General features: G+C 42.4%; 1 protein-coding gene across 1 annotated transcript in view; it reads right to left on the bottom strand.

Moving 5' to 3' along the window:
* Nucleotides 1-12,321, bottom strand: part of LOC127030224 (sodium channel protein type 2 subunit alpha-like) — a 138,253-nt gene extending 125,932 nt beyond the window's left edge. The window contains exons 1-3 of the mRNA XM_050916324.1: nt 12,179-12,321; nt 2,600-2,776; nt 2,168-2,492 (exon numbers count right to left, since the gene is read on the bottom strand). Of these exons, the coding sequence (XP_050772281.1) occupies nt 2,168-2,440 (273 nt within the window). The 5' untranslated portion in view covers nt 2,441-2,492; nt 2,600-2,776; nt 12,179-12,321. The remainder of the gene's footprint in view (nt 1-2,167; nt 2,493-2,599; nt 2,777-12,178) is intronic.
* Nucleotides 12,322-21,999: the final 9,678 nt, after the last annotated feature.

The raw sequence follows: 21,999 nt of genomic DNA, 5'->3' as shown, positions 1-21,999 counted from the left end.
CTTTCTATTCTGGCTGACGTAACCACAGGTTAGGTGTCCTGTGTTAATTTATGCATAACACCAAACTGCAAGCAGAGATCACAGGACAGTAATGGAACAGCATCTGTAGCCCTGCCTTTAACAATGTAAAATTTTGAAGTCAAGAATAGGCTTTTGTAGAGCTCAGAGCTTACATCTTCACCCACTGTCTGTAAAACATACACATTTCCAAGCTTTTAGAATAATTGTAGTCAGGCTAACGTCCAGATAAGTGTTCTCCCCTCTGGGTTAGTTCATAATCTCAACACCTTTATCCACCATGAACTTCAGCAGTGTACCATTAATTTCTACAATACAGGATACCAGCTCTAGCACCTTGCCATATGAGAAGATCATAAAGAAAATATCAGAGTCCTTGGTAAAGGTGATTTAATGTGACTTCACATTCACAGTATGCACTTGAGGTCTCAGATCACTCTGAAACAGTGTACAACATCATACTAATGTCAAGGGTCCTTCTTTCCCACAAGACCAGCACATTGCAGTTCTACCTAGACAGGGCAAGGAAATTGGCCAAGTGATCCATACTACTACAGTGGAAACAATGAGGAGCTGTCAACTTTCGTTGTTGAAGCTGTAGGGCAGAAGTACGTGTATCATATGATTCTGGAAGATGGAAGTAGGAGTGGCTGATGGTTTAAGAGTAGACAAAAGGGTAGCAGCAGTCTGAGACACAGGACCCCTTTCATCTTGAGCCCTCTCAGATGCCTCACTCTTAACAACCGTGGGATCAAAAGTTAGAATTCTAGCATCTTCAACCAGTAACCATTTGCCCAACTGGTCATTTGCTACACCAAATCACAAAAATATCCCTGAGCATGATCATCATACCATCTGCAAATTCACAGATCTAGGTCAACCACTGCAAACATGCAAACTCACATACAGTTTTGTTGGGCTGCTGTCGACCATCAAAAACATTTTCCTCTTTAGCAGAACAGAGTCTCCAGTCCCAAAATATGTGTTGAGACTCTGCACAGCCATATCAAAGAAGGATTTGCGATCTGGGAATCCATCATAAATATCAATGTCATCACAGGCTAAGCAGTGGAAAATTGCAGGATCTGCACATTATTTGGAAATGTTCCAAATTAAGTATCTCCAGTCAACAGCCAAACAATGTATAAGCAGCATGAGGTGCAGAATAGAAGCATTAGTTGCCATAAAATTACATGCTGGTGCACCCCAGAACAGCCATCCCAAAACACAAGGAAATTGAAGGAAAACATGCAGGTAGGTGGTCAATCAAAACATGTAATTAGGCGCCAACTTTTTCTGGTGCCGGTGGGTGCTCGATTCCCCCTGCTCCCGCCCGACTCCATTCCTGCCCCACCCCACCTCTATTCCAACCCCTTCCCCAAAGTTCTCACCCCAACTCCACCCCCTCTCTGCCCCTATTGGACCCCTTCCCCAAATCCTCGCCCCGGCCCCACCTCTTCCCTGCCTTCTCCTCTGAGCATGCCATGTTCTCACTCCTCCGCCTACCTCCCACAGCTTGTTATGCCACGAAACTGCTGTTTCATGGCGGCAAGTGCTGGGAAGAGAAGTGGGGATGCAGTGCGCTCAGGGAAAGAGGTGGAGGCGAGCTGGGGCGGGGCAGAGAGCTTGGGTGCCGGTGGGTGCACCCAGCAATTTTTCCCCGTGGGTGCTCCAGCCCCGGAGTATCCACAGAGTCCACGCCTGTGGTATTTACCATGAACCAAATAAGTCAGCAACAGCCTGAACAACAAACAGTATAGCTGTCCAAATGCTAGGTATGTAGCAGCAGGCCTTGAGTGGCTGCATATACCCAACACTATGTGTACACACACTAACTGGAACACTGAGTCCAGGAAACACACAGAAACAGGGAGCAGGAAGCAATAAGCTGGAAGGCAAACCACTCCCCCTCCCCAACTCAGATAGCAAGAACTCTGAGGAATATATGGCAACCCTACCAAACCCGGAACATTTACAAATAAATTCATACTGTGGCCACAAAAATCAGTTTGTGTCTGTGACATCACAGGGCGTACACAATTTTCATTGAGGCTGCCAAGTTGGCCACTCCCATGCTATGGGTTTTAAAGTCTAATAGTGCATTAAATTCAACAGGTACAGCATAAGAATAGGCTTAGTAAACAGCTACCTTTTTATTGATGTAATATGGGTCCAGGTCCTCCAAGGGCTCAGACACCATTCCCGGAGGTATGTCACCATAAATAAATGGCAGTGTCTTTCCTGCTTCCAAGTCACTATTTGGCTTTGGGCCATTTTTGTCATTGACATCATCATCTTTATGATCTTCTTTGAGACAATTAGCTTTTTCTTCAGTGACACGTTGTTCAATAGCTGCAAGAGACTCTCTAGTGAAGTAGAAGAAGCTGTTAGGTCCCGGTGGTACCAGCAGTGCCTGCGCCATCTTTTCATTCTGCAAATTTTAATTAATGTTTAGCCTCTTGTATAAGAAAGTTCTAGAGAAACAGAAGGAAAAAAAAAGTTAGGAAAACAATAATTCAACAGGAACAAAAATCAAAACACTCCTTGGGGTTTATTTAATAACTTATCTGGTTTTACCTACCAGCAACTGAAAAAGCAAACTGTCTAAAACATTAAGGTTGAGATTTTTCAAAGACACCTGAGGAAACTAGGTGCCTAACTCCCATAGGCTCCTTTGAAGATCACTGCATAAGGATCCACTTCTGCCACAATATCAATGGGATTTATCTCCTGAGTAGCAGGAGCCGCAGGAGCAGACCTAAAGCAGAAATCAAACTCTTGAAAATAATAAAGTTTATGCCATCAATACATACTATTAGCTTCTTGTATGTATTTAAGTTACCTACTTAAAATATGAATAGACAGCTACAAATAATGACTAAAATCTTTAAAATTACTGTTATCTGACTCCTACCCTCTCCTAAAGCATTGTACAGTAAAAGACTTGAATTATTTCACAGCTACCTAACAAAAAGCTAACCACTTAAGCTTCTCCATTCCATTCAAATTATATCTTTGGCATAGTGACACTGATTCTTTTTGGCAAAACTGGAAGGGAAGCAATAGGGACTTCACAGCTGAAGCCACTGAAATTAACAATAGACTGTGGCCAAATTTGCATGAAATTTATCACTTCTCTTGCCTGAGGAAAACCCAAGACAATACAAATACAATTTTAAAAAGTCTGGGAAACTGAATCAGACTATACATACAATCTCCATTGCTAGTTTCACAACCCCTTGATCTGTCTGTAAACAGAGAGCCTTATAGGTCACTGTAAACTGTGCCGCGCCCTCTGCATATACCTGGTCTGATTTTCACAAGTATTAACTACCTGCAGTTCTCATTGGCTTCCCCAGAACCTATGAGTACTGAATTCTTCTGATGATCAATTCTTCATAAACAATGATACATTGAGATAATGAGAAAATTTCATAACTTGACAATCAGCTTTACTTTTGGAGTTTTGAATGCTGCAAGTAATAAAAGCTAATACCATTTGTTTCCTGAAGTGACCCAATAATTCTGTTAAGAAAAATAATTTATTACAGTTGCCATTGGTGAGACCCCAATCCCACAAACACTTGTGTCTGTATTAACTGTACACACTGAGTTGTTCCACTGACATCAATGGTATTACTTACAGTGCATAAAGCTAAACACATAGTTAAGTCCATGTGATATTAGGTCTAATGGTTGGAAAACAGTTTCCAATAGAGCCCTGTTTTTATGCCCTGGGAACTTTCCAAAATATTCACCATTAGGGCTGAACTTTTCCATGGTTTAATCTCAACCCCAAAAAAATGTTTCTGAAAACTTGACCAAATTTCCTTCAGCCATTTTTGAGCAGAACACTCAGAAAAACAAATTAAAAAAAACAAACAAAGAAAACCTCACTTTCCCCAAGAAATTCTAACCATACCTTTTATAAACAGGGTTACAGCAAAACTGGCACAAATCTGAAACTGGGCATGGATAGAATTTTCAGTGAGGACTCATGCCTTTGTTTACATAGAAAGGCAGAAAGAATTAAAAATGAAAGTTATAATTCACTAAATAAAAAAAATGCTCCTGAGCAGGTTCAGCAATAGGCATTTGTTTTTTCCAAGATCAACTACACACTGAACATTTCAGCACAAAAGATGAATATTTTGAAAAGTTGTGAGCATATGAAAAAACGGGGTTTAGAAGGGATCTCATTTTCCAGCGTAACATTATTCAGTGCACCATATAATAAATGTATTCAAAGCTACACCATTTATAAGAATAAGAGTTTGGACTGAACTAATTTCAAATATCATAGCCAAAATTGCAAGAACTATTCAGCCTTGTAACTTATCAATAGTCAGGAAACAGAGGGTTAATAAATTCCCTGGTTTCAACTGCAGTCCTAGCTGACGTTTGTCTAAACCAGAAAGTCACAACACAATCTGACCTCTAAACAACAGGAACACTGACTTAATGCAAATCCAGATAAACCAATGAGCACAACATGGATGAGATTATATCTTCTGGGATTGTCACATAGTTCAGTAACAATATAGCAGAATCAAATTAAAGGAAAAAGGTTCCCACTTCCCCGAACCTGAAAGTATGATAGATAAAATCACATTACTAGAAATAAATGCAAAATATAACTGCAAATTAATTTGATCATTATCACTGGTATATCTGAGCCTATCTGTAGAGCCCAAGTTGAGTTTCTGTAAAGTTATTTTATTTGAGACACTGGACATCCACTATAACTGATAGTTATACTGATTACTTTCTACTCTGCTTTAAAAATATCAAATACTAAAGGCTTGTCTACATGAACATTAAGTTCACGGCAAGCTGGGGTGTGAATCTACCCTGCAGCGCCCTGTCCATATAGACCAGAGGTGGGCAAACAATGGCCTGTGGGCCACATCCGGCCCATGAGACAGTCCTGCCTGGCCCTTGAGCTCCAGGACAGGGAGGCTAGCCCCCAACCCCTCCCCTGCTGTCCCCTCTCCCCCACAGTCTCAGCGCACCATGCCGCCAACACTCTGGGTGGCGAGGCTGCGAGCTCCTGCTGCTCTGAGTGGCATAGTAAGGGGGTGGGTAGCGGGTGGGTTGGATAAGGGGCAGAAGGTCCCGGGGGGTGGTTGGATGGGACAGACGTTCTGGGGGAGGATTAGTGAACGGGGGTGTTGGATAGCTGTGGGAGTCTCGGGGGGCCTGGCAGGGGGCAGGGTGTGGATAGGGGTTGGGGAAATCAGGGGACAGGGAGAAGGGGAGGTTGAATGGGGCAGGGGGTCCCGGGAGGGGGCGGTCAGCAGACAAGGAGCGGGGGGGGGGGGTTGGATAGGGGGTGGGGTCCTGGGAGTAGTGGTTAGGGGACAAGGAGCAGGGGGGTTGGATGGGTGGGGTGTTGAGGGGGCAAGAACTGGAAGGGGGTGGGGGCCAGGCTGTTTGGGGAGGCACAGTCATCCCTACCTGGCCCTCCATACAATTTTGCAACCCCCATGTGGCCCTTGTGCCACAAAGTTTGCCCACCCTGATACAGACCTTGCTGATGCACATTAAACAGTTCAGTTGATCTAGTCCAATCTAGAGGATTAGAACAAAGACCATTAACAAATTGTTAATGCACATAACCATGGTCCACACGAAGATTTAAACTATGGCAGACTAGTGTCTATTAGATTCACACACACACCCGCTGCAAACTAATTGTTTGTGTAGTTAAGCCCTAATATTCAAATATATTTAACTGTTCATCATGGGATGTATCTCTTAATCTTTCATACTTCTTGATAAAATGAAAACAGTACAGCAACTCCTCACTTAACGTTGTAGTTATGTTCCTGAAAAATGAGACTTTAAGCGCAACAGTGTTAAGCAAATCCAATTTCTCCATAAGAATTAATGTAAATGGGGGGGGTTAGGTTCCAGGGAAAAAACTTTTTGCCAGACAAAAGGCATTATATACATTTTAAACAATTTTAAACAAGCAACATAATACAGGTATTAAACAGGCTGGTAACTCCCCCCCCGGCACCCATGGATCCCATGGATCAGTACCTTCCCCCTTTTCCCCCCACCTCTGGCCCGTGGCAATCAGCTGGTTTGCAGCATTCAGGAGGCAGGGGAGGGAGGGGGAGCCTGCATGCCGTGTCCTCACTCCTCCCATCTCCCCCTAGCCTCCTGAACGCCGCAAACCAGCTGATTGGCGCGGGCAGGAGGTGGGGGGAGTAGAGGGAAGGTGCTGATCCACAGGGTCTGTCAGCAGGTGGGAGGCGCTGTGGAGGGCATAGGGGAGCTTATGGGGGGCTCCCAGCTGTGGACAAAGCAGGCGGGCAAACGCTATTATAGCGGAGCATTGCGCAACTTCAAACAAGCGTGTTCTGTAATGGAGCGGGGACGTAAGATCGAAACAACTTATGTGAGAGGACGTTAAGTGGGGAGTTACTGTACTCTTTTTTGTTAATCATCACCATGATGAATGCTGCACACCTCAAATTCAATAGTACAAATGCTGAACTTGTACAACTGTCAGAAAACAGAAACAGTGTCATATTTCAGTAACTAAAATCAGATAAAATGCACGTTGCCTACACTACTGTGTTAAGTCGATCTAAGTTACACTACTAGTCGACGTAGATTAGTCTGATTTACTGCGGCGTCTACACCGTGCTGCGTCGATGAGTAATGCTCTCACATCGACTTATCTTACTCCTCTCGTTCCGGTGGAGTACTGGAGTTGACCAGAGAGTGCTCTGCAGTCGATTTAGAGGGTCTTCACTAGACTCGCTAAAACAACCCCTGCTGCATCGATCGCAGCAGCGTCGATCCCCAGTAAATGTAGACATGGCCCTAGTCTACTCAGGTGGCACACTTGATGTTTCCTTTAAGCCTATTAACAGTAATACACAGGTGTGGACTGTGATTGCTAATGTAAATTTCCTATTGTCTTAGACACCAGGAAAGTGGTTTAACACACCTTGCAACTATCCAGCAATAATTCATCCTTTCTCTGTAATCTGTTCCACTTGGTGGAGGGCCACTGCCAGCCAGTCACCTGGTCAACCTGTTCAGCACTGTTCCTGGGACCCCATAGCTCTCCTCTTCTACCAGCGTTAAGGCCACAGGGAAGAGAGATTTTTCTCCTCACTAAGCCAGACATAGGAGCTTTGTCGCCATTCCCCAATGTAACCAGCAACTGCCCTGGGCACTTGGCAAACTTGAGCTGCTGTGGGGAAGTGAAATAACCCCACCCTGTGAGGGAAAAATTCCTTTCCAGCCCCAAACAAATGGCTAGCAGAAGCAAGCAAGCAAGGCCTGCCAAACCAGTCCTACCCTAATGTCATAGGGAGGAGGAGACTTTTCTTCCTAGCAAAGAAAGCCTTTCCCTGGGATGCATGGGAACCAACAAACTTATGCTACACGTCCTGTACACCCAATCAATCAGTCACAAAGCTCCTGCCCTCAGGCCCATGGGGGGGTGTGTGTGCGCGCCCGTGCATGCGCGCACGCAAACCTTAAAGGGGCCAAACTTTCCTCATCTCTGAGGCTAGATAAAGGATGGAAGGTATGATGTATACCCTTGTTCACTGCACACTACTTCTCTGCTTCTTTGCCCAGGAAGTCAGTCTGACATTATTATAGTAGTTTAAATAGTTGGATTGTTTTTAAAATAAGCATATTATAAAGAATTAAATAAATGAATGTGATTCTCTCCCAGTACAATGTATTTCTTTGAGTCTCTGCTAATCAAGACAGTAACTTAATAAGCATGTTTTCTAACTCCAGCAGGGTATACAAATTAAAAGTGTTCCACTATAACAGAGGTATTGTATTTCCACACTGTTCTATATAATGTGCAATATTAAACAGTCTCAAAAAACCTACCAATACGTAGATTTTCATAATATGGTATTAAACTGCAGTACTTCATATGTCATGTATTATACTAATAGTTTAATAATTTGCTTTGGTTTTAAAGGTAATTTGTGTACTAACAATAAATCTAACACCTTTCTGGACTCTCATAATTCCCTGTGGTCTTGTTATGCTGAATGACTGTTACATAATTATTAAATTTTCATTCTTTTCAACTTTATGTAATTGTTTGACAAACAAAGGAGTTTAAAGAGAGGAGCCTAGGGCACAGTTTGGATTAGCCTTGGTTTGCAATAGCAACACTTTTACCTCCCTGGTGGCAATCTTACCCTTCCTCCCAGTGATGTGTAATGCTGTGGTTTGTACAGGTGTGATGATAATAGCTGTTAATCTCCAGATCTCCAAAATACAACATTATTCAATATAAACCTCTAAAGCTGACCAGGCCATTAAAAGTCTGGTTGGTGTCATAGCGGGGTTAAGGCAGGCTCCCTACCTGGCTCCATGCAGCTCCCAGAAGCTGCCAGCATGTCCCTCCAGTCCCTAGGTGCACGGGTGGCCAGAGAGGCTCCATGCACTGTCCCCACTCTGCGTGCCAGCTCTGCAGCTCCCATTGGCTGGAAACTGCAACCAATGAGAGCTATGGGGGCAGCACGCCTGCTGGCAAGGGCAGCATGCGGAGTCACCTGGCCACACCTCTGCCTAGTAGCCAGAGGGATATGTCACCACAGCCCAGGAGTTGCCTGAGGTAAGCAATTCCCAGAGTCCACACCCCAAATCCCCTCCCACACCCAAGTTCCCTCCCAGAGCTTACTCCCCACATCCCACTCCTCTGCCCCAGCCCTGAGCCCCCTCCAACACCCCAAACCCTTCATCCCTGGCCCCTTATCCCCAGCTGGAGCCCTCACCTCCTCCCACAATTTAGCCCTTGCCCCAGGTTGGAGCCACCTCCCGCATCCTGAACCCCTCATTTCTGGCCTCACCCCGGAACCTGTATGCCCAGCCAGAGCCCTGACCCCCTTCCCCTCCTCAACCTCCACTCCAGACCAGAGCCCCCTCCTTTACCCCATACCCCTCATCCCTAGCCCAGAGCCCATACCCCGAGCTGGAGCTCTCACTCACTCTCTCGCACTCCTGGAGCCCCCTCCCACACTCCAAACTCCTCAGCCCCACCCTCCTGCCCAGAGCCCATTCCTGCACTCCAAACTCCTCATCCCTGGACCCACTCCAGAGCCGCACCTCCAGCTGGAGCCCTCGCTCCCTGTGCACCCCAACCCTCTGCCCCAGCCTGGAGAAAATGAGCAAGTAAGTGAGGGTGCGGGAGAGCGAACGATGGAGGGAGGGGGGATGGAGTGGGAGAGCGGCTCGGATAAGGGGCGGGACAGAGGTGAGTCCTCAAGGCAGGGGGCAGGGGCAGGGCATCAATTTTCTGCAATCAGAAAGTTGGCAACCCTATTCCTATTTCCACAAGAGAAAGTGATTTTCCAAACATTTAAAAGAATCACAAATCATGCCATGATGATCAATATCTAAAAAAAATTACCTGATAACATCCTTCTAGATCAAGTGTTCAATATTTCTCTTTACAAAAGATTATGAGTCACTGTCAATTTTTCTAGTCCTAAGCTACCCGTCCTGAAAGGTCAAACCTAAAACCCATCCCCTGTCCTCACCCCAAGTGCAGGGCCGACCAGAGGATTCAGGGGGACTGGGGCAAAGCAATTTTGGGGGCCCCTTTCATAAAAAAAGTTGCAATACTATAGAATACTATATTCTCGTGGGGGCCTCTGTGGGGCCCGAGGCAAATTGCCCCACTTGCCCCCCCCCCCGGCGGCCCTGCCCAAGTTTTTACCAAGGAATATTCTCTGACTTTGTGCAGTATCTCCTTCTTCACAGACAGATAGCTAATATAAAACATCAAACTGTCAAAACAGGCATTTGTTTACTTGTGAGTATCACCTACTGGCCATGAGAATGAAGCTTGCAGCCACATTCATGTGTTCTTTTGTGTTTCCCTTTAGAACCCTAGTTGGATTTTCCAATTGATTTGATACTGGCATTAATTTTAATAATCTTAAATCACAAAACAGGGCCGATTCTCAAAATAATTTTACAATTACATAATATACATTCATATATTTCAAAATCTGAATATTACATTTAATAAATCTCACTTAAACAGCTATTATTTACATTGGTGAGTGAAGTAACATTTTCCCTTTGGCAGTGAATAAATATTACTCCTAAGTACTGCAGATTCATCCACCTGAACTGGATGTATTAAGCAACATTTAGGCATTGTATGCAAGTGCCAAAATATCACTGTAATCATCTGTATTGATTAAATTAGTGGTTAGCTCAGTTATCTGCTAAATGCATGATTTCACTCTAGTCATGAATTTTTATAAGTGACATCAATATTATTCCTGGTTTTAATTTATAGCAAAACACCTCTAATCCTGAGTAGTTTTACATAATTTAAAATGACATAAAATATTAAAAATTAAAAAATAAGATTCTCTCTATGGTAGGCTGAACTAGATTGAACCAATCCACATTAACAAATCAACAAAAACTATGCCTATATTCATCTTACCCTCTCATAAAAGTTCCTGCTTTCAACTCTCACCATAATACAATTAAAAAAAAAAGGATCTTGTCACATGTCCTAGTAGGTGAAGAAACTTGAGCTATTTCTGACCTAACGGGTGGGGGGAATGACTAAATTCCAAAGTCAGTAACTATTCAAAGGAAGGGTCCTGCCACCAACATCCCTTTTTAATTCAGGGACCCAAAGTGCCTCTGCTGATCACAGGCATGGCAGTATTATAGGGCTTTATATGTGAAAAACTGCAGCTTAAAATTCCATTTAGAAGCTGACAGGCAGGCAATGCAAAATTATAGAATATCATGTACCTTCAAGTGCAAAACATTGCTTAACCAACCGGCAGGGCCAGCACCAGCGAGGGTGGAAAAAAAAAGTAGGAAGATAAAGCCAATCGGCAACACTTTGGTGGCGGGTCCTTCGCTCCCTCTTTTCCTCTTCAGCGGCAACTCAAAGAGGAAGAGAGGGACCCGTCGCTGAATTGCCACCAGAGACCTGGATGTGCTGCCTCTTTCCATTGGCTGCCCCAAGTACCTGCTTCTTCGCTGGTGCCTGGAGCTGGCCCTGCCAACCAGAAGCCTCATTCTGCACTGCCTTACGTTTCTGAGTTGTCTTAAGGTGTTGCCCCATACCAAGCACATCACACTAGTGCAACGTCAAAACTGAATGTAATGCATCTTATTTTTTCAAGTCCTCAATCTAATACATAATGCCATAGTATTTCTAATCCAGACTTTTTTAAGACAGGACCACTTTATCCTTGAGTTTCTTATGTTAAAACCTAGGACTGAACCAAGTAACCTCACATTCGTATATTATGCACAGAAGAATCAGCACTCCATTTAACTTCAATAAGTTACACAGTACATACTATTACATTCAAACTTTTCTCTTTTTTTCCTAAACAGATCCTACAAACCAACATGAAGAAATCTGATTCTTTTCTGTTTCAGTGCAAAAAACGTAGCACCGAGCCACATGTAGTTCTCTAGTGCTCTGTCCAACACTGTCTGGAGCTGAATGCCTGCTGAAAGCTCTCACAGTCACTTCAATGGGAGTTCAAAGAGTTCAATACCTTACAGAATCAGTCCTTTAATGAGAGGAAAAAGTGTGGCAAGTCTGCAAATACAGCTTATGTCATGTCTGCCAACTGGTGGTAAACACTAGCGCAGACTCAAATAATGGGATACTCCCTCCAATGTCTGAATCTATTGTGGGTGTGCCCTGCACATTACCACTGCAGAAAGGCACAGCTCTTCTAGATAATCCTAAAGACACATTCACTAGCAAATCTAGTAGGAGCTGCACTAAAGCTGTCTCAACTACCAGTTGCTCTTTGCACATTTTTCTTGGCTTTCCTGTACTCAACATGGATCAATGCAGTAGAAACAGTAACATGTGGCAATCACTATGTTCATACAACAATAGGAAGTGATTTGTTCCCCCTGCTACAAATCATAAAGGATAGGTGCAAATAAGTGAAGTGGATTAACACCTGCTTACATCAAGCCTGAATCTGAGCCTAAAGTCTTATTCTACTTTTCTAAAAATAATTTTACAAATATTCTAATTTTATAAATTATTTTCCAAGTGTCTTAATACATCAGAAATTAATATAATTCAATAAATTTTCCTCTCTCACACCTGTTCCCAATTACAAGTCTAAACAATAAAATGCATTCTCCTACTCACTGTCTGCCTGTTATTTTAGACTTCTTAATTGCCAGAATTCCACTCAAAATTCTCTTTCATCAAGATGCGCCTTGAATTTTACTTCAGTTCCCAGTGGTAATGTCCTAATCATTTTAGCTCTGGCTCGTGTCTCCCTCTGAGCATCTTCTCTTCACTCTCTCTCTGCTTTCTCTTGTAATCTTTTCTCCCAAACACCACAAGCTCTGTTCAAGCCTCTGAAAATCTGTTGCTGAGCAACAAGCAAGCAGAACTAGGATGCAGCTCTCATTTCTTAAAGGTGCAACAATCCTTTTAAAGATGAGAATTTTATGTATTCCATTCTGACTGAGGCATCAACGTAGTATCCTCGGAGACCAACTACCTATGGTATTGCTTTATAATAAAGCTACAGAAATGCTTTATAATCCATATAGGGGCCAGGGAACTCCTTCTGTTAAAAATCCTACATATAGACAATAGTTACTCCAAATCTTAATGTCGTTTACTGTGAGGAATCAACAGCACGTTCTCCCTTTTGGGGAGATATTAACAATGTGATGAATCAGCTGAACTATTATGGATCAACAGAGTGCAGTGTGATCCATCTGCTTATAGTCATTCTGCTGCTGCTGTTTTCCTTTGGCAGGGTCAGATTGCACGGCACTTGGGGGAGTGCATTAAAGAGACGGGATGTTTGGAACCCTGGGTGGAATACAGCTTTTGAAGGTAGTTGGGAAATAGTATTGGGTGTTAGAGTCCTAGTAGTTGAAGCATGTGTGGTATCAAGGCAAAGCTTTGTATCACAGCATTCTAGAGAATCACAAGTGAAAAGCTCAGTTGCAGTGAAGTGAAAAGGACAGTTGTAACAAACCCTTGTGCTACAGACACAGTTACGAGATAATTCATAGTGGTTAGAACCTAGAGCCTTCGGTTTTATAAATAAAGGCCTCTATCACTTGAACTAAAAGTAAAGCCCTTCAAAGGTATCTGGGGGTTATAGTGGATCACAAATTGAACGCGAGTCAACAACATGATGCAGTTGCACAAAAGGTTAATATTCTGGGATGTACTACAGGAGTCTCAAATGTAAGACATGGGAGATAGGGCCAAGTACCACAGGACAACTGAGTGCCACACTTTAGAAAAGATGTGGACTAACTGGAGAGAGACCTGAGGAGAACAACAAAAACAATAAATGGGTTAGAAAACCTGACTTATGAGGAAAGATTAAAAATAACCTGGTCATGTTTAGTCTTGATAAAAGAAGTCCGAGGGGGCACCTGACAACTGTCTTCAAATATGCTAATGGCTGTCATTCAGAGGATGGTGATCAATTGTTCTCTATGTCCACTGAAGATAGGACAAGTAGTAATGTGCATAATCTGCAACAAGAGAGATTTAGGTTAGATATTAGGAAATATCAGGGCTTTCCAACTCTAAAGGACAATTAAGTCCTAGAAGAGATTACCAAGGGAAGTTGCAGAATCCCCATCATTGGAGGTTTTTAAGAGTGTGTTAGCCAAACACCTGTCAGAGATGGTCTAAATTTATTTGATCCTGCACAGGCATCTAGACTTCATGACCTCTCGAGGCCCCTTCCCATACATTTCTATGATTCTATAAGGGTGTGTAGTATTAAGTCCCATATCCTCTTTGTGAGTCAGCTACTATACAGCGATCATCACATACGCAAATCCAGTGTATGCGCCCTTGTTGTAGACAAAGCTGATCTTGAGCATCTAATGTGTACAGAAGTTCAAATTCAACAAATGAATTCCAGTCTCTAAAAAGTCTATGTGCTGCAAGAAAGAGACAATTATTAAATATATCACATATTTTTCCCTATGGAACTTGCACTAAAGCTATTGCTACAGGTCTCTACAACTTTATTATATATTTCTACTATGTACACTTAAGAGCTCTAGTCATGGATCATGGTGCTAGATGAAGTAAAAACACAGAAAAAGAAAAAAATCTTGCCACTTCGGGGGCTTGCAAGAAGAGCTCCAAGAAATTCCCATAGATAGCAATATAGAGGGAGAGACTGGAATTGAAACGGAGGCTCTCTGTCTTGCCTGTGCTTCAGACCCACAAACAACTTGTGCAGCATGGACCAGGAGGTTGACTCACAGGCTGCACAACCAATTGCAGACTCCAAAGAGCCTGCCCAGGGTTGAGATTGCTCAGACACACGAACTGAGCCTGGACAGGCACCATGTTTGAGAGGAGAAAGAGTTAAAGGCCCAGATTAATATGCCTGGGCAACCAACTGCAGGCACTAAAAAGCTTGTGTGTATGTGCTGACCCCAGTCAGGGACAGTGTTTTGGGAGACAGCTGGCTACAGGGAGTCTCAAGGTTACTGCAGCCAGAGGGGCAACAGCCCAGGAATTGCTCCCTGCAACAGAAGGGAAGGTGACATTTTGTCTCTCTTGGCCAGAGGGCTGGTGACTGACCTGAAGCCCTCAGCTCCATACAGGAGAAACAGAGACTGCTTCGTGTTGTGAAGACTGACTGCAAGCTGTACACAGTACCATGTCCCTGCATTGGGAGTGAGGGCTTGAAACAACCAAATACCTACTCCAGCTTCTCAGAGAGGGATGCCACCCTTGCTCATCCAGGGTCAATTCCATTAACCAGCTAAGGATTGTGGGGAGATGTGGTGTTTAGATGCTGCTTGTATTATTAGAACTGGGAGCACTGTCTGTTGGGAGTCTGAAAGGACAGGAAACAGGAAGGAGGGGGGAGGAGTTGAGGAGGCTGAGTGAGAGTTACAGAGGGTGAAGTTGCAGCTTGGTAAAAAGGTTTCCACTGTAAAAATAAAGTCCTGTTGAACCTTGTGAGTACCTTTCCTGCTTGATACAACATTTTGGCGATGAGGATGGATCTTCTGCCTCTGAACCCACCTGCACCCTTTCTGCAAAGCCCAGGTGAGCCTCCAATTGCTTTTACTGTCTAGATCCACATGTGTGAGACTTACCTGCTTGCAATCAGTGCTACAGAGATTTCTGAAGTAAGAAAGAGTGCTCTGCTAATCCATTGCCTTGGAGCAGAAAGGCAGCGTATATTTTACACTTTTCCCCTTGCAGATGATAAATATGAGACTGCACTCACTGCATTAAAGAACTTTTTTGTGCCAGAAGTGAATGTAGTAGCTAAACGCTACAGATTTTGCCAGCGTGAGCAGAAACCAGGGGAGACTATAATGCAGTATATTCTTTCCTGAGGAGTCTGATTGTAACTTGTGACTGGGAATATGGCAGATGAGATGATTAGAGACCAGTTCATTGAGAAAACAACCATGCTTCGTGTAAGAGAACACTTACTTCTAGAACCACAACTTACACTAGAAAAAGCAATAACCACTGCTACTCAGATTGAGTCAGCTACAGCTGAAGCCAAAATAATGAGCAAATATACAGGCAGCACGGTCCAGGCTGTGACTCCTTTGCAGAAAAGTTCACTATCGCTGTAGACAAACAATTGCAGGAGAAAAACTAATAAAAAGCCACTGAATCGGCAAATTCAAAATACAGTAAAAGCATGCTTTCGCTGTGGATCCCCACAACATTTTGCAAGCTACACAGGATGTCCAGCAAAAGTAGCTCAGTGCAATCATTGCAAAAAGATTGGGCATTTTGCTAAAGTACGTCGCAGTAGCCAGTTCAATCAACAGATGCTTGCAGTTGCAATACCAGATGTTACTTTGCTGAGTGTGGACAAAATCACTACTGCACATATCCCAGAACAGATAAAGTGCACTGTAAACATTTCCGCCATAACCTCAGGCAAATCACACTCTATTCAGCTAATGTTGGACACTGGCTCAGCAGTATCTATACTACCTGATACCATCTATTTGCATTACTTTAAAGATGTGCCTCTTACTGAACCCAAACTTCAGTTGGTGTGCTATTTGAAAAACCATATTCCAGTACATGGCTGCCTGCCAGCAACAGTTACTTTTGGTGATTGCTGTGTAACTGCAGAGTTCCACATTGTCCACAAAGGCACTCCTATCCTTGGCAGAGATTTATTGGCTGCTTTAAATCTCAGGGTAGTTAATGGACAAATTGATCTTCCTCAGCAAAGCACTCTTGCAGTACACACACACATTTCAGCTGGGACCCAACACCAGGTTGAGGAGAAACTTGGCTGTGCTTATGGGATTCTGCATAAAGTTAAAATGCGGAATAATGTGATGCCTGTACGACAAAAATTACGGCGCTTACCATTTTCAGTCAGGGAAGCTGTTTCAAAGGAACTTAGAAAACTTGTTCAAAATGACATTATTGAAGAGATTAACTCCTCGGAATGGATTTCACCAATAGTAGTGATGCAGAAGAAGGGTGGAGACATTCGCCTTTGTGTGGAGTTAAGGGAGCCAAATAAAGCTATTGTGATTGACAGCCATCCTCTTCCTCACACAGAAGAAATATTTGCAGAACTCCGTGGAGCAAAGATATTTTCTGCTCTTGATTTGCAGAGTGCATACCACCAAGTTATGTTGCATGAAGACAGCAGAGACCTCACAGCATTTATTACACATGAGGGACTATTTCATTTTAAACGTGTTCCATACAGTCTTGCATCAGCCCCAAGTGCCTTCCAAAAAATGATGTCATTGATTCTGAAGAATCAACATGGAGTTCAGTGCTATTTGGATGATACTATCATGTTTGGAAATACTACTGAGGAGCATGACAATAACCTGCAGTCTGTACTAAACTGCATCAGCAAAGCAGGCCTCAAGCTCAATAGGTCCAAATGCAAATCTCTATTTTATGTTTTTTGTCATTTTATTTACATTATAACTTTTCAAAGGTTAGGAACAGATTATATGCTCCTAGTACTCAAGGTTCTTTAATAGAAAGATGAATTTACTCTATTATAATGCATTTTGCTGTTAGAGCTACATCTAATAGTTCTGAATTAATGAAAAACAGACAAATAAAAGCTAAATTAGTACATTCAAACAGCAAGAAGAAAAAGTAAGGCTTGTCAAATATGAAAAATTAATTAAAAGAAAACAAAGCCGTTATCTTGTCAGACAGAGGATATAGGTTAAGACCTGAAATTCAGTATGAAGAAGGTTCAGAAATTCAAATCTGTGTGGTAAATTATATTTTACAAATAACCATTTAAAGCAATTAGAAATTCTCTGACCCTTCTGTGTCTATGCTCTCTCATTTATTCCAAGCTGCATTATGAAATTTTAACTTATTTACAAACAGATGGTCAAGTTTGGTGAATTAGCAGCAAACTCATGAAACAGTATCAAATGCTTTACCAATACTCAAATATATTTTTATCTACTGTGCTCCTTTCATCCACAAATGTTGTGTCAGTTTCTGCCATTCTTATTCACACTGAGCAGCACCTTGTACTACAAGTAGGTCCACTAAAATTAGTAAAAGTTTGAGTAAGCCACTACGCATGAGTCAGTGTCGGAATATGGCCCTTTGTTAAAAAAAAATTACGTTTTGTTTGGCAATATTTATACCTGAAAACATATGTTGTTTACTGTTCATTGGGACCCAATCTTGCAATATTTATGCAATCAAAGCTTCTGACTGAAAAGAAGGTATATCATTAAGCTATGAATACTCATAGCACAAGAGAAGCTTCAACATAAATCAGCAGACGTACTGGAGCATGAGCTTTTGTGGGTGAATACCCACTTTGTCGGATGCAAGTGATGTTGCATGCAACAAAGTGGGTATTCACCCACAAAAGCTCATGCTCCAGTACGTCTGTTAAGTCTGTAAGGTGCCACAGGACTCTTTGCTGCTTTTACAGATCCAGACTAACACGGCTACCCCTCTGATACTTAACATAAATCAAGGAATAGTTTAATAAATTAGGCTGACACAGAAAACATTTGTTCATGATCAATAATAAAAAAATAGTACCATATACACTCAATCATAAGCCAGTCATTTATAAGCTGACCCCCTCTAAGATGGATAAGTAAAAATGGAAAATTTTTATGACTCATTCATAAGATGAACCTATAATTCGGGGGTCAGCAAACTTTGGCTCCTGGGCCATCAGGATAAGCCACTGGTGGATCGAGATGTTTTGTTTACCTTGAGCATCCACAAGCACGGAGGTAAAGCTAAGTAAACAAAGTGTCCTGGCGCACCAGCTGCTTATTCTTGATGGGCTGGGACAGCAACTGGGGGGGAAATTTGGTGGGGAGGGGGAGGGAGAAGCTGAGAGTCAGACCACCCTCCACATGACCCCGCCCCTAGCCTGGGACTCCCATGCTCTCCCCATCCCAGCCCTTTCCACCTTACCTGGGGAGGGCCGGGGAGGATGTCTCTGGCCTCGTTGGAGCTGCTCCGGCAGGCCGGGCAGTGCAGCCGCAGCCTGCTCCAGTGGGCCAGACCAGGCAGCGTGGCCGCAGCATGTTCCAGTGGGCTTGGCCGGGTGGCACAGCCGCAGCCTGCTCCGGCAGGTCAGGCGGTATGGCCACAGCCTGCTCTGGGGGGCAGGGCTGAGCAGCATGTCTGCAGCCTGCTAGCCCCTGCAACTGCTTCAAGGCTGGTGGGAGAGCAGCGTGGCCACAAGCGGAGATGCTCTGGCCCTGCCTCTTCCCTTCTGGCTCTACTGCCTCTCCTTGCTCCCTCTGTTGGAGAGATGGGCTGAGAACCACCTCTCCCTCTCTATACCCATTCATAAGCTGACCCCCTTCTCTGGTGCTTCCCTTTTTTACTAAAAAGAAATCAGCTTATGAATGAGTATATACGGTAGTCTAATTTTTTATGTATTTCCTATATAGATGCTTATATCATGTACAGTATTTGCCTAGATATAATCCTACACATCAATAAGAATTAAAACATTTCTGAATTATTAATTAACCAGAACATAAATTAGACATTATGGGCACACTTCACCCTTGGTGCATCTCCACAGAAGTGAGTAGTGATGCACAGGGATTAACTAGACCAATAGTTTTAAAGTGAAGGATTTTGTCTGCCTATTTGCTTACTAGTGGTTCTTTTCTTTACAGTTTGAGTCATTTTTGTAAATTCTTATGAAGACTTGCTAGACCTGTTTAGTACTCCCTGACATAAAGAAAAGCTTCCCCACATTGCAAATCTATTCCAGCCATGTAACTCCCCCATACATGGACTCTCCTGTATTGACTGGGTAATTCAACATTGTGACAAAATATTTGGTGTTTCAGAGTCAAAAAATTTCAACTTGTGATAAGATTGTTTAAATTATTTATGAAGGTTGCCCCCTGTACTCCTATGTTGCAGGAGAGAAAGATGTTAAAAAGCTTAAGGATGAGATACTATTTAAATCACTTTCTAATGATATCTATCTTAAAATTAATAGACTCCTTTTACATACTCCATTTTTGGGAAAAGAAACTGTGACTAACCAAAGCTGATGGCTGTGTCTGTTTCCTTAATGTTAGCAAATCTAATAGGTGAGTACCAATCCAGGAAGTCCAGTCCTGACCAAACCCGCAAACCAATCACTGACATGTCAAACTGAGGAAAACCTGAACAGAGATAATACATATTCTAGTATGCATTCCTGTGAGTTTTTATTAGTAGTAATAATAATAATAAACAAAATAATGTTGTGCCTTTGTTATATCAACTTACATTCTAGAATTGCAAAGAGTTTTGAAAACACAATTAAGCTTTACAATTCTGCAACAGTATACCTATTTTGCAGATGTGTAAACTGAGAAACAAACAGTTTAAATAACTTACCCAAGGACACAGTGTGTCAGAGACAGGGCTGGGAGCAGTTCTTACTACCAATCCTATGCTGTGGGCCATGCACTGAGTCACCTGTTCACTATAACATACTCATGCAAGTAATTCTTGCAGAAAGATCCAGTTTAGTACCTAGTATAAGAATAGTTGTAACCTTTTTTTGTCATTCATTCCCTTGCAAAGGAAAACACCTATTAGGATTTGGCTTTCATGTAGATGTGGCTCACCCAGTCTCTCTTAAATATACCTAAATCGTGTCTGAAAATGTTATTTGTTGGTCCTGATTCTAGCATGGCACAGATCTAGGTTAGAAACTGATGTAACACATGAAACTGAAAGTCCAGAGAAAACAGAAAGACATTTCATTGCCTTTATTAATCAAATCAAGCTTATGCAAATAATTTTAATTTCCTACCTCTTTCCACAGACTGAAGTAATCATTCATTTACCTTTTTTTATTATTATTATTACTGTAAACGTTTTCTGGATTCCCAATGCTTGTGTTGTATTCTAGGAACATACAAAATGCCATGCAGAATCAGACCAATGGTCAACCTGTTGGTTATTCTCTCTCAGATGGTGTAAAACTACTGTAATGAGCAACTACTCAGGATTTTAGCAGGGTGGAGAGGGACAGAGTTTATTCACTGCCTAGAGTTAGGAACAATTTGTGACACTGCATGAAGGATTATATCATTTAATGATTTTTATCCTATAAACATGATTGTGGAGAATATTCTTATAATTCATATGAATCTAGCAAAGAAAGGTATAACATGTGCCAAAGTCTGGATGCTGAAGCTAGATAAATTCACAATGGAAAATAAGGTGTAAATTTTTAATAGTGAGGGTAATTAACCACTGAAACAATTTACCAAGGGTCACAGTGTATTCTCTCTCATTATCAATTTTTAAATGAAGACAATGTTTTTCTAAAAGTTATCCTCTAGGAATTATTTTGGGGATGTTCTCTAGCCTGTGTTATACAGGAAGACAGAACAGATTTTCACAACGGTCCCTTCTGGCCTTGGAATTTATGAATTTCTAATAGATTTTGGAGAAGCTCTTTGCTTTAATAAAAGCTAGTGACAGTGAGGTCTATGGAAAAACTAGACACTGTACAAACCTCTTGCATCAGTTTTAAATGGGTTTAATTTTTTTAGGTGTCTGAGACAGGAGGTGAGGCTTAACGGTGGCATTACCCACTGATCAGGTCATTGGGCCCAAAATTCCCCCTGTTTTGGTCTCTGGTGCCTCCCATCAGCAACTACTTCAGTACTGAGATGGCCCACTTTTTGGTGGGTGGCTGGGTCACCAATTTTGCTGCCCAAAAGGGATGTTCAACTATGTCCAAAGAACAGTAGTGTGCTCTGCACCTTTATGACAGGGACGAACCCTCGGTCTCTCTCCTGGCCCCTGTAGGTAGTTCATCCTTGCCCCAAGGCTTTCAGCATTTCTCTTTACTCCTGGGAGGGGTGGAAATGAGGTTTATGTCCCTATATGGAAAGTGTGTTTGACAGGTGTGTCATAAACAGATAGCTAAGGGTTAATGTCTCTTTCACCTGAAGCACCTGACCAGAGGACCAATCAGGAAACCGGATTTTTTCAACTTTGGGTGGAGGGAATTTTGTGTCTAAGGTCTTTGTTTTCTGGCTGCCTGCTTTCTCTGAGCTTTGGAGAAGTAGTTTCTTTTTTCTAGTCTTCTGTTTCCAAATGTAAGGACAAAGAGATCAGATAGTAAGTTATATGGTTTCTTTTCTTTGGTATTTGCATGAATATAAGTGCTGGAGTGCTTTGATTTGTATTCTTTTTGAATAAGGCTGTTTATTCAATATTCTTTTAAGCAATTGACCCTGTGTTGTATCATCTTAATACAGAGAGAACATTTGTACTTATTTTTCTTTCTTTTTATATAAAGCTTTCTTTTAAGACCTGTTGGAGTTTTTCTTTACTTCAGGGAAATTGAGTCTGTACTCACCAGGGAATTGGTGAGAGGAAGAAATCGGGGAGATCTGTGTGTTGGATTGCTAGCCTAATTTTGCATTCCCTCTGGGGGAATAGGAAAGTACTTTTTGTTTCCAGGATTGGGAACAGAGAGGGGG

Source organism: Gopherus flavomarginatus, chromosome 10 (assembly GCF_025201925.1).
Source record: "Gopherus flavomarginatus isolate rGopFla2 chromosome 10, rGopFla2.mat.asm, whole genome shotgun sequence".
In the NCBI taxonomy this organism is placed as follows: domain Eukaryota; kingdom Metazoa; phylum Chordata; order Testudines; family Testudinidae; genus Gopherus; species Gopherus flavomarginatus.
This window is presented reverse-complemented; position numbering and strand designations above follow the sequence as displayed.